The sequence below is a fragment of the Vanellus vanellus genome (assembly GCF_965231255.1).
Source record: "Vanellus vanellus genome assembly, chromosome: 25".
Lineage (NCBI taxonomy): Eukaryota > Metazoa > Chordata > Aves > Charadriiformes > Charadriidae > Vanellus > Vanellus vanellus.
Window position 1 is genome coordinate 2,335,563 of NC_138930.1, and position 16,298 is coordinate 2,351,860.

At 51.7% G+C, this 16,298-nt stretch overlaps 1 protein-coding gene across 1 annotated transcript in view; it reads right to left on the bottom strand.

Moving 5' to 3' along the window:
• Positions 1-16,298, bottom strand: part of ARHGEF18 (Rho/Rac guanine nucleotide exchange factor 18) — a 46,903-nt gene extending 30,605 nt beyond the window's left edge. The window contains exons 1-10 of the mRNA XM_082495209.1: positions 16,146-16,298; positions 10,760-10,896; positions 9,758-10,254; positions 7,921-8,131; positions 6,950-7,064; positions 5,975-6,032; positions 5,716-5,760; positions 5,347-5,427; positions 4,827-4,932; positions 4,102-4,276 (exon numbers count right to left, since the gene is read on the bottom strand). Coding sequence (XP_082351335.1) covers positions 4,102-4,276; positions 4,827-4,932; positions 5,347-5,427; positions 5,716-5,760; positions 5,975-6,032; positions 6,950-7,064; positions 7,921-8,131; positions 9,758-10,254; positions 10,760-10,896; positions 16,146-16,221 — 1,501 coding nt within the window. The 5' untranslated portion in view covers positions 16,222-16,298. The remainder of the gene's footprint in view (positions 1-4,101; positions 4,277-4,826; positions 4,933-5,346; positions 5,428-5,715; positions 5,761-5,974; positions 6,033-6,949; positions 7,065-7,920; positions 8,132-9,757; positions 10,255-10,759; positions 10,897-16,145) is intronic.

Genomic DNA, 16,298 nt, shown 5'->3' on the forward strand with positions numbered 1-16,298 from the left:
TGTCATGCAGCCTTATGCATTTGTCTGGACAAGTGTACAAGATCCTGAGGTTTTATCAGGGAGTGCAAGGAGCAGCACCTTGGAGATGTTCCAGATGAAGGCAATACTGCCCAGATACGAAAAGAAAGTGAAAAGCAGAAAAGGAGAAGCACTGAGATGAGTATGTTCTTCAGCTTCCTTTTCTAAAACCTCTAGAGTTCGGCAGAGCCAGCTCTATGTCAGCAGACTCACAGCTCAAGTCAGTGTTTCCTCTGAAACCAGTGCTGCAGACCACTTTCACATTTGCTTTAGATCCTGCTTCATTGGCTTATAACTGCATTAACCTACAGCCTATTGCAGTTGCTCTGGTTTTGCCTGTTTTATTTGGACTCCTGTTGGTAATCGTTTATTCCAAGTGGGACTCCCAGTTCATTTATCACTGTCATGATGTTACAGCAGCCAAACCTCTTTCCCTCCCCCAAATAAAAGCTTTTTGGCAGCTGTCTCTCCCTCCAGAAATGCAAAATTTCAGGTTGCCTGCTGCTTTTCAGATTTCTCAGGACTCTGTGTGGGCTATGAGCAGAAATGACAGTACAGAAAATCAAGTAGTTCCTCCTTATTATAAGCCAAAACTATCTCTCCCGTATTAGCTTATTGGTGCTGCACTGGGAATCCTAAAAGCAAAAGTGTGCAGGCACAAGTGTGCCAAGTGAGAGATGAATTTCATACCAAATTTCAAGTCCCAACCAAAAGCTGTGTTGGCCTCTCTTCCTTACAGATAAAGAAGCATGGGAAGAGGATGTCTGCCTGAGAAACTGCAGAGACCCGTGTCCTGCGTTTACCGGCAGAACCATTGTGCGAAAGGAAATAGTCCTCCAAACCTCTTTCACAACATGCCTTAAATAAGTCCTGGAAACTAGTTGTTACATTGGTTCGTTATAAATCGGACTGTATACTGGAGCGGTCAGCAAAGGTCAGCCTAGGACTGGTGGACAGTCCGATGTCCAGCACAGCCTGTATTATTCAGGAAGATTCGTTAAATTGAGCACCTTCTCTTAAAGAAGAGGAATTTCTCTGAAGCCTACCAAATGCAGTGGTTGCAGCGTTGAAGAGGATGTTTGATCTGACCTCCCTACGGTGGCTAGGGCTCTGTCGTTCCTGTGTGGTAAAAGAGAGGTAGCGCTCAACTAAAGATGATGTAGAAGACCCACCTCTACCCCAGTGCTTAAGCTCAAGCCACTAGGAGGGAAGCAATCCTCTTGCCATCTGTATTCCACAGCATATCCCTGGCTCACCTCCATGGCAAAGCCTGCTTGGAGAGCTCTCCTCCTGTCAGGGCTTTCCTGGGACTCATCTAACTCCTGTTGCATAAACTCTGGAAGCATGTTTATAAGAGAGGATTAATTTAGGCACAGAACCTTCTCCACCCTTGACAGCAAAGGCTCAAAAGGAGCTTTTTCTATTTCCAGGTGAACAATAAACCTAGAGACTCACAGCTCAAAGTTTACGTAGCAGTGAAGTTTGGGTGGCCACTGTTGTTGAGATCACAGTGGCTGCAATCATTCCTCTTTGTTTTTCATCCCTGCCAGACTCCTAACGTCACATCTGCGGGACTCTGAAACTGGAGCTGCAGAAACTCTCCTGCATCTATACTCTCGACGCACACCACAGCCTCCTTCCCTCAGAGATTCTGTATTGCATGGTGTCAGGAGGAATCAGGTGGGAGAGGGAAACACATTACCATATACAGGGGCCACCTCTGGGCTGCCTACCTTCTCCACAGCTCATGTGCATGTTTCTAGCACAACGACTCCTTGTTCTGAATTAAAGCAGAATTCCTCCTGCTGCTTCTTTCTCTAATAAGACCTCTCACTCTATTTCATCACAGTGGTGGTAGCCACTGGACTTTTTGTGCCCACAGGACAGTGAAAAGACCTCAGACTACCTAATCGTTTCCCCATCCTTCCCTCCGCCCTGGATTCAGCTCATCCCTTTCTTTAACCACCATCTTTTCTTTTCTTTTCTTTCCATGAGCCTGTTTTGTTTTCTACCACGTGGTGGTGCTGCAGTTAAAAATACCACGGCGAGAACATAAACAGCAGCACCTGACCATGAGATGGACTGAGAGCTGGCCGAGGGCCGAAGCGTATAGATGGTGAAGTGTGAGTTCGTTATGAGAAAACAAGAGGAGCAGCCAAATATCCTCAGATCCTGGCAGCAGCTCCAGCTCAGACTGAGCCCTGACAGAGCAGCTCGCACTTCTGAAAAGCAGGCCTGCTGCTCTGGCTCCATGGTGGCCCTGACGCTTGCTTTTCAAGAGCCCTATCGGTGACTTGTCAGGAGACCACGCGCTGCTCCTAACTGCAATAACGGGAGCTGGTGATATCAACTATCAACACTGCTGCCCAGAAGCGGCTCGCAAAGGTTTCAGCCCAGCATAATCCAAATATAGGCACTCTCAGGCTAACAGCTGTCACACAACAAGTCCCAATCCAGATCTGACCACAGACAGGCTGTTAATTTTATTGAACATCTGAGAACCCTGCCCAACCGTTCAGCCTCAGTTCAAGCCATTGCAAAGGGAACACACAAAACTGAGCTCTGCTGCCCTGCTGCCCACGTTAGCCTGAGCAGCCCAAAAAGCCAAAGGAGATGTCACAGAGTCCCAAACACAAACCAGTTCCTCAGCCACCTTGGAATTATTCTCCTGATTATTAGCAGGACTCAAGAACACAGATTCCTCATGGAAGGGCTGAGAAACAAGGTAAAAGTTGCTATAACTCACATCCAGTCCCCACACATTTATGATGGATGATGATGTGCCGAGCCATATAACCGTTTCAACAGCTAGCTCCGACCCCAAGCGCTCCAGATCACAGATCTCCATAGCAGTTGTCTAGAGAAGAATCACTCACACTGGCAATGACCTCAGAGTTGCCAAGACCATACAGGGCATGGCTCCAAGCTCTTGGTGCACTGGGGATCAAGGACTGTCTGTATTCTCTCAGGTTCAGATATTTTTTGTAAAGCAGCATGCAGGACTGCAAACAGAGCCTCTGCTAGGAGGTTCCTCAGACAGGAATGACAAGGCATAACTCTGCCTCCTCCAATAATATTTCGATTCTCTCTAAATATCCATGAAGCGCTTGCTCTTATTCAGCTCCCTGCTTCCTACTTTTTGCTGTGACACCTGAAAAATATTCACTAATAGCCAGGGCTGTGGTCCTTTTCAATTTCCCTCCAGCTGCCCTGAAGGGAAAACACGCTTCTCAGAGCGCATGTCCAAGGGCAGCCAGTTCTCTTATGCCCCAGGAAGGTTTTACTGACCTTAAGAGCCTCTGAGAGACCCTTACTGGAGAACGAGCATTGCTTGAGGATACAAGGTAGAGAAAGAGAGCAATTATCTAATTTCCAGAAGATTTTCTCTGCCTACAGACAATCCCTTGGGAATTAAAATGTTCTTCAGTGCCCTGAGTACCTGGCCCAAAGAGGAGGGACAGGGTTTGTCCATCAGCCAAAGCTGTGCAGCAGTGCCCCAGTGAAAGCAGTGGGAGGACAGAGTCCCATGCACGCCAGCAAAGGAGCAGCTGTGCACTACTTCCATCTGAAAAGCACCCATGCAGGTTCTGGGAGGCACTGTTCGACTTTTGTGTTAGTTAATAATATTTTGGGTGCTCTAGAAATCCCCATGCCCATGCATAGGGCAGATGCTGAGCTGACACATGACTGCAGCTGTGAAAAACAGCCTGAAAGATCCAGCATCACTCAAGCAGCAGGGATATTTGCTTGGGTAAAGCAGAACTTTGTGTGAAAACAAACATTATTAAAGGAAAAGTTGACCTAGAACCCTCCTTGGGGGAAAAGGGCAGGAAGTGGTCACGCAGCCAAAGAAAACGAGGATAAACTATCGCCAGGCAGGATTTAGAGATCATTTAGACTATCTGGAGAAACAACCAAGCCAGGCCAAGCAGGGTGGTGGGGTACAGTCAAGCCAGGCAGAAAAGTAAGGCAATCCATGAGGCTGATTTAAGCACAGGAATGGCCAGCCTGGGCCGGAGTAGAGGCCGGGGAGCGGGTTACAGCCAGGCTGGGTCAAAGCCAGACAGTGACAGCCATACTCACTCAGGCACTGCAGACCACTTTTATTCACAAGAGGTTTGGCACACAGTGAGCAGCTGGCGCAACTGGAGAAAACCCCTGGCACAAGCTGGTGCCTATTGATCTCTTTCCATCTCTCTTTCGGCTCCTTTGTCTCTTTCTCCTTCTCTCTCTCTTTTGGCTGCTCTTTGTTCTTACCCTGGAAGGAGAGAAAAACACAGCTCTGTTACAGGTCTCGCACTGCCCACACGTTCCTTTCTCTGCTGGTAAAAAAGAGCACGCAGAAGGCTGATGTGCAGCAAGTGCAGTGGGCACCTTTGTGCCTGAACCTTTGGGATGGCAGTACTTTTCCCAAACACCTTCCTAAAGCTCAGGCCAGTCCCTCTAGGCCAGGGTCACATGTGATGAAGGGCAGGACACAGCACTGCAGCACGTGTCTGTCCCTCTGCAGGCTCTCCTCCTCGCCGCAGTGGGTGATGCAGGCAGTCACCCAGCCAAAGCACTCTCTCCTGGTCTGCACGACTCATGCTAAGACAAGATGGGCACAGCCAGAACATGCCCTGGATCAAGGTGGGCTGAAAGTCACTCTGTCCGGTGCGTTACGTTAGGGGTCACAGTGCATCTGCTGACCAATATAGAGGCCTCAGCTCTCCAAAAGCAATGCAACTAACTGGTCACTGGGGTCAGATCCCCTTTTCTACTTGAAGAATTCAACAATTCCTTCCACAAATTCAGCATCTCTCCCTCACCTTATCCTTCTGCCAGGATCCGGTGACTCGGCTCCGCAGGGAACTCAGACGTCGCATCACCTTCGTGCCTTTCTCTGCTTTATCATTCTTCCCACTGTCCTCATTTCTGAAACAAGACCAAAAACATCTTAACTAAGGGAAGGCTACCTGGCAAAGCACACTTCAGGGAGGTCACTGATGAAGTTAACCTGAAGCATTACTTTAGGACCCCATTTCGGAGCTTTTCATCTCCTGGAGGATCCGGTTCGGCATCAGTTATGTTATTTATTAACGAGACACTTGCAAAAAAGGACACAGCAAATAAGGAGCTGAACTTTCAAATGATTTGTGCGAGTCTTGGCTGTCTCTGTGGTTTTGTTCAGTGCCATGCACAATGAGGCCGCGATCCTGGCTGAACCACTGCAGATACCAGTGTCCCACACACAGTATTAGCAGGGCAGCAGAGCTTAGATGGAGAGGAGCTTGAAACCAGCCTGCTCTAGGAACATAAAGTGTGTGGGTTACCATCTGGCTCACTTACTCATTAGACAGGAACTCAAACCAGGTGAGGTTCTGCTGGGAAGAATCACTGCCTTCTTGCACACAAACTCTCTGCTTCGCCCTGTGCAGGAAAAAGACTTCAGACACACAGCAAAGAACACAAGAGCAAAACTTTTGGGTCAGCGGAGACGCTCATCTTTGGACATGGGGCAGGAGCATGTTTAGAGTTACAGAAGAGGCATGTGAAATGCTACTTCTCCTTGCAATTCTAACCTAGTTTTGGTGGAAGAATACAGTGATTGCGGTACCCGGGAGATTTGCCCCTCAGGGGACCAAGTGTCATTTGCCAGGTGGCGCCTAGGCAGACCCATGACCTCCCCACCCACATCCCTCTCCCAGACACACTTACCCATGATACTGTTTCAGCTCCTGAAGTACCTGCTGGACAATTAGCCTACCAGGGATGGGGCAAAAGAAAAGCAAGGGATTAGAAAATGTCTTTGCAAAGACATTCTACACCCCACAAAGTGTCAGGCGCTGGTTTACAACCAACTACTCAGCTGTGCCCCAGCATGGAGTGGGCTGTCCTTTGCTATTGCATCTCCAGTAGCTCAGATATACTGAAAAATCTCTGCCACCTCAAAACAGCCAGGACCGACAATACCTACACGTGGTCTGGGGACACGTGGTCCTTCTCCAGCATCTCCAGAGCAGGGGGTTCAACACCTGGAACACAAACCACTCTCAGCAGGGATCCTGTTTTGCCTTTGCAGAGCACCATGTTGCAAACTATGTGAATGGACCCCATTAATCTTGCTGGGCTCCCACTCTGCCTTTAATGGGGAGGGAGCAGGTAGGGAGGAAAAGGCTGCACTGCATTTCTGTGAAGGAGGCGAAGGCTACATCACTTTTCTGTGTTACCCCTCCCTTTTCAAGCCTGCATTATATCAACTTCCGAGGATCCTGCGTGCAGCTAGAGGGTAGGAGCTGATACACCCCAGAGACCCTCCCCATGACAGCCAGCTTCCCCTCCACTTCCCAGGCTGTGCTCTTAACAGGTCTCTACATTTTGCTCCGGGGCAGTCCTCACAGGTGGGAGAGGTTAATGGATTTCAGCAGCACAGAGAAGGCCAAAATTAAGCTTACAGGAGTTAGGGTGCCTCTGTTTTTCTAAGGCTCTTCAGCTTTCGGTGCAAAAACCAGGACCTGGCAGCCTTGTCCCAGAGTCTGCTCCCCTGCTGGCTGTGCAGGGTGGGTTAGTTGAGGATAGTTGGAAGGGGCCTGCACACAAACCATGTTTGCCCCCTTCTTTGGGGTACAGGAGAAAGGGCACATTTAAACTCGGGCAGATGAAGCAGTGCCTTTTGTTCCTAGGAAACCATCTTTGCCTTGTGTCAGTAGGGAGCAACCGATGCACCAGCCACAGAGGGGTTGTATGGCAACGTGTCACTGGGGACAGGCATGTCTGAGCTTAGACTACACTGTTAGCCAGGATCAGACTCAAAGTCAGCTTGAGTTTTTATTTCAGGAGCTCTTGGGCCCATGTAGAAGGGAAGGGCAGAGGATGTCTAGGCTTGCAGAGGCTACATCTCCAGTTTTTAATCTTAAACACCTTGAATGCCATCTATAGAGTCTTTACCAACCTTCCACAGCTGGAAGAGAAGTGTCAAAACTGCAAGGTATCTGAGAGGAGGCAACCGTCTCACAGGCTGATGGGACAGACCTTGACCTCAGCCTCTTCCCGTTGCTGCCACATTCCTGGAGAAGTAAAATGTCATGGACATCTTTGGTCCTTTGTGCACCAAGGGAGCCTCCATCGGGGCACAGCATGGCTGGCAAGGTGCAAGGCAGGGAATCTCAGCTTCAGTGCCAGTGATCATCCCTGCCTTCCCACAGCCTCCTACCCTCTGTGCCCAACCCTGGAGCCCAAGGGCAGATTCCCTTGCTGCGTGGTTTGATACCTATGGTTTATCAGGATTAGATCAAGACCCAGGACATCACTGGGAACAGGCTGACTCCTCACCTGTTCCCTCTCTTGTTTTGTCAGGATTATGATGACAGGACACCTTAAGGCCCAACTGTTTGTTGGCTTCAGGTGTGGGCTCCAGGGAGGCTGAAGCAAGTGACATTTGTGGCTGAAACCTTCTCAGGCACTTCTCACTTTTATAGCATATGTAGCACTGTGATAAAATTGTCCTTTTAATATTAATTGAATCCAAAGAAATTCCCCAGAGGAAAGCAGTGTGAAAGGGGGGTCACACTGCTGTCTTCAACTACCTGATAGAGGATTATAGAAAAGATGGACTCAGACTTTTCTTAGAGGTACAGAGTGACAGGACAAGAGGCAACAGACACAGGTTGCAGCAAGGGAAGTTCCAACTGGATTTATGGGAAAAGAGGGCTGTGCATCAGCCGGCTCCCAGGGCCTTTATCCTGCAAGAAGGGGCAGTTTGTCCTGGAGCAGAGAAAGCTGAGATTCCTGCAGACCTCCTGGCATACCTGCTTCAGCGCTGGCATCAAAGGAGTCCTGCCTGCAGCTGACACCCATGTTTGTCACCTTCTGCACCCCCAGCTTGCCCTGCTGCCGACATGCACACAGCCCTCACACACTCACCGCCTCCTCCAAGCCAGGGCTGACCGTGAGGTTCGGGCGCAACGGCTTTATCTCCACTTTGATCACCATGCCACCCCTATCGCTGCTCCAGGTTTCCAGTTCCCCTTTGGGCAGCTGAAGAGGCACACAAGGCTGCGGGCAGGACCGGCTCCCCTTCTCCACATCCTCCTGCTCTGGGTCGCTGCCTATCTCTGTGGCATCCAGGCTGAACCTAATTCAAGGAAGAGGAACAAGCCAGTTTAGCAGACCCGTCCCATTGTGTCAGGCATGGCACAGCCCCTGCCATGTCCTCCCTTGGGTGGGCAGTCCTAAAGAGCTCATGCAACTGGGACAAGGAGGGTCACTGCAGCAGCCACATGGAAAAGGAAATGCCAGGAAGCGTCAGCCTGGACACCAAGTCCTGAGCCTGTTAAAAACAGCTTCTCTGGCTGCCATCAGTGAGTCCACGAGCTCCTTGGTCACCCTGGATGTTTAGTGCCGGACGGCTCTCGCTGATCTCTTAGCAACCCCTGAGACTGTGCAGCCACCCAGACAGCAGCCTGCTTGGCCTGCGCGAGAGCTGCTGCCCTGCTGGTGGCAATGCCAGGAAAGTCCCTCTGGGCATTTAGAAATGGCAGATGTTGTCGTTTATCAAATCATCACTGTGGCATCATGTCATAAATCCTGCTCCCACCGGGGCCCAGCTTCGAGGAAGGAGAAAGAAATCCTTTTCTGGGAAATGAGGGGTGGATCAGCTCCCCCAGTGCCCCCCAGTTTCCTGAACACCAAGTGCTGCTGCAGTGCCAACAACATAGGAGCAAAATGATGGATAGGGCTCGGTGGAAAATCTTACTCTCTGCATGGGTTCTGTCTGCAGATCACTGTCACTTCATTCCTGCTGCCAGAGACAGGCTTCAGGAAGCATTTGCTTAGGGGACAGTGGGGCGTATTCCCTTTCCCTGGCCCCATGCTCACACATGCTTAATCACCCAGCAAGGGGACCGAACAAGCCCCTGACACCGACAGCCACTCTGTGCCGCCATTGCTCATGTGCCTGTTACACAGCATAAACTGTGAATGATCCACAGCGCATGGAACAACAATAGGTCTGAGACCCAATGTCTGAGCTTGATGAAGAACTGCCAAGATTTCAGGCTGAGATAATTTTAGGGTACCTTATAAGGAGGAGAGATAAAAATAGTTTTTGCTGGCTTACACCTAACTCCCAGTCATTCGGGAGATCAATACATTTGTCAGCAGGGAAAGCAGGCATGTAGGAAGCCGGAGCCCAAGGCATTCATGTGGCAGGAGCACAGCACAGCAGTAATGCCAGTCCGGGAAACCGCTCTCAGTCAGGGCTCAGCATCACGCTACAAAATACACTCTTCTCTGCAGCCACGTGGAGGACAAAGAGCTGGAGGACACGGCAGCGATTGCAGGCACAGGCCCCACCAAACCCACTCACAGAAGAAAAAGAATTTGACAGAGCTCCCTCTGGGGTGGATGCAGTTCCCTTTGAGCTGGAGGGTGGAGGCCATCAGGGCAGCTGATGCTGTTCAAGGTTCCCTCCAGACAGAAACAAGCTTTCCCCAGATGCGAGATCCTCTTCCCGGCCCCAAGACCAGGAAAAGAGGGTCTTCCTACTGCCAAGGAGACATTAAAAGCTCTTGCTGCCTTAGCATCTGTTCCTCCACATCCCACCCAACATGAGCAGTAGGCGTCCAGCTGCTTTGGCAGAGGCTGACAAGGGAGGGAGACCACCCAGCAGCAGCTAGAGCTCAGGGCGGCGTGATCGCTCCGGCCTCACGCAGCATCATGGTACTGCATATATCAAATATTGCTCACGGTCCTGCTTTACCTGCGCTTGCAGTCCACGGGCGATAAAGGGCTCTCCCAGCTGTGCCTCCGAGAGGTAGACATAGATCTCACCAGCGGGGGGAAGGACTCCTTGGCCTCCTGCAGGTCCAGCTCTTTGCTCTCTGCAGGACACTCAGAAACGCTGGTACCATCTTCTGGCACCGCTGTACAGGAGCAAACATGGCCTTTGTTCAGAAAGCGGCAGTCGGCCTTGCCGTAACGTACCAAGCAGGAAACAGGATTGGAAAAAGCAACATCCACAGACATTTTGCTCAGAGCCCCTGGTCTCTCTTCCAGTAAGCGAACGGCAGACACAGCCTGGGTTGCTTGTTCTGGCTGTGCTGCCGTCTCTGATGCTGTTTTAGCAATTGGTGGGCTCAGAAGTCCCAGATCTCTGTAATACTCCGTCCCATGGAGAGCAGAATCTGAGAGGAGATCCTCCGTGCTGCTGTGCAACTCTGCTGCTGGGACATCCAGCTCTGTGGAAGATGAGTCCTCCTGCAAAGGCAGCGACAGCTTAGCCTGAGCGCACAAATCCCGTCCAAGAGCCTTGCAGACATCCTGCGAAGAGGACACCTGCCGAGCAGAGCTGGAGCTGCTTTGCTTTCCCTCCTCATGGCAGGAGGGAAAGAAAAGGCCTGGCCCACCTGCAGCTAGTGGGGCCAGGCCCGCCACTGCGTTTCTCAAACCAGACTTTCTAACAGTAGCACTCTCCTCATGCACCTCATGCCCAGACCTGCCCCAGCCCCACCAGCTTGGCTTCCTCCAGTCCCTGAGATCTCTCTGTGCCTTATTCCCCCTAACGCCAATACAAAGCACAGAGGTGTGATTTTTCCCAGCCGCAGAAGCCATATAACCTTGTATTCCTTGATAGTCTGGATCGGTACCCCTTTCCCCTGCCCTTATTCCACCACAGTCCCTCTGAATATGCTGCTGAACACCCAGTTTGCTGACCCTGGCTCCTGCCTCACGTAGTGGTAGTGGAAGGAAAGAGGACACTTACCTTTTCTTCAGCCATGCTGGTGCAGAAGGTTTCATCCTCAGCAATCAGGGATGGGAGGAAGCTTTTGGGATTGGGATACTCCAAAGCAGGGGTGCTGTGGTCAGTGAATTCCTGTAAGCACGGCTTGCAGTCGGACCCTGCAAGACAGAGAAGGTCACAGCATGTGAGCGGGTGACTAGGAGGGATGTAAAGTCAGCCACACACAGAGAGGTGACATTAGGCATCCCTGAGACTCCGCATGGCCCTCTGCTCCCTCGCCCCTTGCAGACAGGCACTGCCGGGCAATCTCAGGGCCTCGGCAGCCTTGATCCTGTGGGAACCTGGTGTAGGGGTCCCCTAACAGCAGAAACCTCCTCCCTTGAGCCATGGTATGTGCAAGGGCAGAGACCAGGCTTGCACCACCCCAGCCAGACCCTCGTGGGATGCCCTGTGCCGCAGAGGCTGTATCCACAGTGAAACAGAAGAGTTAAGCACATTTTGAGGGCTGTTATTGACATTATGGACCTTTAAAGCAGGAATCTATGAAAAAAAGCACTGATTGATTTTATTTTAATCCTTAAGGAATAAAGGATGCCACTGAGAGGCCAAGGAGGCTCATTAGTGACTCCAGACAACACTGAATGTGCAGAGCAATAGTGGGAGTGCGCAATTCTCCTGGGCCAGCTCACTCGTGTGGGTTTTCCCCACACAGGAGTGCTAAGCCAGTGTGAACCTGAGTGTGTCTACACCATCCGATAACTCATTGAGAAACAAAAACAAGGTCTGGATGTGCTTCATGGTACAATAGATCGTCCAGCTGACTGAAGCACATTCCTATGCAACGAGACACACTGTAAACGTTAGCCACGATCTCTAAACCATCGCATGACTCATGGAGACCTTTTATTCCTTCGAGATACATACAGCTGAGGAGAAGGGAAAAAAGCCAGGCTGTTGGCTGAAACACGGTAGTGGATCTCTGAAGATGCAGAGAACAATAGCAAGAGACTGTAAGCAGCCATATCTGTCCAGCGGGAAAAAACAGCAAGAAACTGCTAGAAACCCATTAGACTCCAGCAAAGCCAAGTATAAAAACATTAACATGAGGAAGATATTGTTAAAAAACACACTCTTGGAAACCTTGTATCCTGCTGCGGGCTTTAATGCTACACAATGCAGCCAGAAATTGCGTGGTGCCAACGAGAAAAAGGCAGCAAACGTGAGGGAGAGTTTGGAGGTTTGTTCCTTGGATCCTGCTGCACGCTGCCGGTGCCAGATTTTCTGTTTTAAGGAGTGTTCAGTGTGTTTAAATGTGTGCGGTAATTTCAAGTGTGGGTCTATAAATAATATAGAAAGAAAACACTTTCTGAAGGCACTATTTTAATTAAGGGTTTTCTGACTATAAGAGCAGGGAAGATTTGAAAGGGGCTTTCTACAACTACAAGGTTGTAGAACTTACTTCACAAGACATTTTTAATTAATAGACAAATTCCTGCCCAGGATGCCCTTGAGCCACATCTGTAATGCTCTATCTATAAAACTGGCAGAGGTTTACTGAGCTATTGAACATCACCTTTCGCTTTCCTCGGATGCACCCGGTTTGCCTCTGATCAGCTTGTAATCAAAAATCAGCATTTTGAAGTGAATTCACATTTGAATTAGCGCAGATTTCAGCACGAGCTTGTGGGAAACTGAGCAACCGAATCTGTCAGTGGGAAGTAAAAGCCACTGAACTCCCAAAACAGGCTGAGAGGAAGGCTAAGGTAGAAGGGACTCAAGGGGAGCAACCAGGTGGTGGGGAGGGTGCCAGGGGGACCAGGACAAATGGTGCTTCCCCTCATACAAGCCCAAGGAAGGAAGGAAAAGGAGATTTCCCTGCCCTCGCCATCCCTTGCAGCAGCGAACTACCCTCAGAGGAAGCAGCGAAGCCCCGAGAGGCGGCTGGGGCGTAGCTGCGGTAGATGACAAGCGCTGTGGCCTGACAGAGGCCAGAGCCCTGGCCCGCAAGTTTAGCTAAAACAAAGAGTTTTTTTCCTCCCGAGCAGGGTCCGGCCGTCCTGCCAAGGCTACTCTGGGCCTGCCCCAGGCTCCAGGCTGCAGCTCTGAAATGGATCCCTGGAACAGAGTCAGCTCCTCGGGGGCCTGGAAAATATTCCCTGTGCTCTGCCTGTGCCATGCAGGGCTCAGGATTTGGCCAAGGCATAGGCTGCAGTCAACAGACCCCCTCCAGGCCCACGAAACGACTTAGATCCTCCTCGGAGTCTTCAGACACTCCCGTTCAACACGCGATAAATCAGGTTTGCAGCCAGCCTCCGGTGAACTCGGCGGCAGTGGCCGTTAGGCAGCAGCACACGGCGTGCATGGGGCTGCGGCGATGGGGAGACCATTTTAGGCAATGTGTGAGCACCAGACATGACAATTCAGGGCTCCCCACATCCAGCGCCTCGGTCGGTTGGCACCATGTATAGAGCCGAGCTGTGCGGCCGCTTGGGCAAGGGGGGCTGCTGGAGGGGCTCATGGGGGAAAAAACGCTTTCAGGAATCATGTTCTGGCAGGATGAGCAAGGAAAGGCTACCGTGGAGCATGGACAGGAGGGAGGTGGGTCGGAGGAGCTGTGAACATCCCTATATCCACAATCGAGGTGGTCACCCATATATCAATGAGTATGGGAGTCCCTCGAGTCTCCTGGACTCCACGCTTGACCCTATTTGGAAGGACCCATGTTCCGTCTAGCTGTGGCATGGTGCTACAGGGACAGGACATCTTAGCTCCCCAAGCACTGGCAGACAGCAGCGACCACCTTTACTCAGCTGAAGCTGGAGATGGGACGACAAAATGACACTTTCAAGAACATACGCTGTTTGCTTTAGGGGAACATTAAGCAGATTAGGTATTGCAGTTGCTTAATTCGTCTCTGGCTGGGAACCATAAAAGGTTATTGCTGCAGGGAACAGCCTCATCAGAGGAATTCCCAGGGTAGAGCTGGGGAGGAAGCGTCGCTGCCTGCACCGGGCAGGTCCCTGCGCACCAGCAGGTCTCCGATGCACTCTGCCAGAGCTTCCCGGCAGGCGAAACATGACTACTCTGGGCTTCTGCGTGGGGAGGAAGGAAGTAGTGACAGGCATCCACTGCATGTGACAGTCTGGGACACTCTTGGGCGTTTTGATGCCATGGGGACAGTGGAATCAGCCAGCTGAGCTGGTTTGTCTCAAGGAAGGAAACCTCCGTGCTGCTGTAACTGCACGCAGGGCCACTGAGAGCCCAACAAAGATTTAAATACCTCCATTTCAGACCTGCACTCAAACCCTCTCTCCTGCAACTGCTTCTGCTGATTTCCCTTGGAGGGACTGGTCCCTGGAGACGCACCCACAAGCACCACAGCGGGAGACAGCACCGGAGCAGCCAGTGCTGGAACAAGCTCTGCCAGCACGGCCCGTCCTCACCTGCCTGCTCCACTGCTCGGCGCAGGATGCTGCAGGTCCCCAAGCGACCCTGGAGCCAGGCTGGCGCTAGCGAGGGGAAACATCAGAGGAAACATGGATGGGAGCTCTGGCCATGCAGATCACATCCTCCAAGCATCAAACACTCTCTGCATTTCCACTGGGGAAAGGCCACGCCAAACACGGTGGGACAAAGGCACTCGTCAGTTCTGCTACATGAAACAATCCCAGGAGGAAGGAAAGAGCAGAGTGTCTGGGCATTTCCCAGCAATTGGGTAGAGACTGTTGGGAAACCACAGAGAGCATCACGGGCGAGAAACAAAAATTATTCAGTCTCCTCCTGGCTCCTGCCCTGCTGGCCCCACACCAGCTGCCCTTTGCATACCGCCCTGCACCGTGTCCAGACCTATAGGGTAAAACCTCCGTAAAGCAAGTGCTAAACTTGCTGTGCCAAAATCGGATGAAGTGCAGTCCTTCGCCTGGTCTGGGCCCCACATCGTCGGCTGTTGGCAGCGGTGGGGATTGGCTCATACAGCCCGGGCTGGAGGAGGGGAGAAGATAAGCTGTCCAACACTGTAACATACTGTACAGCGAGCTGCTGTCTTATCACTGCGTTTGGGGCCTGGGTTTTGGGCATGAAGGGCCAGAGGAGCGGGGAGCCAGCACGGTCCTCAGCTCGCTCTCAGCTGAAGGGTCTCGGTGGGGCTAAGAGGGATTTGCAGCCCTGCGGATACTCTCCAAGTCACAAGAGTCACCGTGCAGGTTCCTCCAGTGACTTTACTGGGCACCGAGGGAACGTCCCACGTGGACCAGCGAGTGCCACGGTGCAGAACGCCAGTGCCTGGAGAGGAGCTGAGCAGGAGCTGAATGTTTTGTGCCCACAGCACAAGTCCCAGTGGGACAAACTGCTCTGCGAGCACACGCTGGGGGAAAAGGGCTCTACCAAGACACTTTCCAAAGCAATGACTGCTTGTGAGCAGTGTGAGGCTGATTTATTTATTATAGAAATTAGCCCAACTGAGTATAGTTATGTATATAATTAGTCCATAACCACCCCGGAAGGCACAGCACTGGGGAGGCTGGAGTGGGGTGTCCTAGCCGGGGCTTGGGGAAGCTGCTCGGGGCTCACGACAGATCAGAGCCTACGTGACCCAGCCTCCTGCTCGGAATTAACCTTCCTTTGACCGTTCAGTTTGAATCTTGTGCACATCCGCATCAGAAGAGAACTGGGTGGAGAGTAAGGAGGGAAAAAGCATTGGCACATATCGAGAGCTCTAATGCCACAGATAAAGGTACCCAAAAGTGTCAGCCTGAAGACAGTGTTTGCAGGCAAGGACAGCAGTGCCCAGCTCCTCCAGGACAGCAAACATCCCAATTCCAAGGGCTCTCACTGCCCTCTCCGACTTGTGGCACTGCATGCAGGAATGGGGCCAGTTCACACCATTGCTGGCATTTCCCGTCCCTGCTGTCGGACACCGTGAAACCCAGCCAGTGCCACACAAAGTGCCACGGCTCAGACTCTGCTCTGAACACAGGGGCTCTGCTCACCACCCCACTCTGAAAGACTGGAGGAATCTTTTCCCCAGCATCTGCTCAAACACCGGAGCTCCCGACACAAGGCTCAGCCCTCGGCAGGCAGCCGTGCAGAGACAGCTGTCTCCAACTCACTGGCAGCGACGAAAAAAAGTTATTACAAAACCAGGAGGCTGATATTTAACCCATTCCCCAGCTCCTAAAAGCATTAATGTGCCTTGAAAAGAAGACGAAACGGAAGGAAAAGCGATAACCAACACTTACGCGGTGTCCCCTGCAGCGAGGAGAGGGGCGCACCCAACACCAAGCTCTGCCCGGGGACCCCAATGCTCTTTGCTACCTGCTGGTCCAGGACAGGCTCTCCCGACCACCCCGCAGCAGCCCAGCTCCCGACACACGGCTCAGACCGCTCTCCCCGCACAGAAGGCCGTTACCTCGCTTAAAGGACCATCTCTTCTTCCAACGCTTCGAAAATGAGGGCCAGGAGTGGTTGAGCAGTGAGTCTGCCATTTGGGAGCCCTGCGCAAGGTAGAACCCCGAGCAGGAGACGACAGCACAGAGCACGGCAGAGCTCAGCGCGGTCTAAG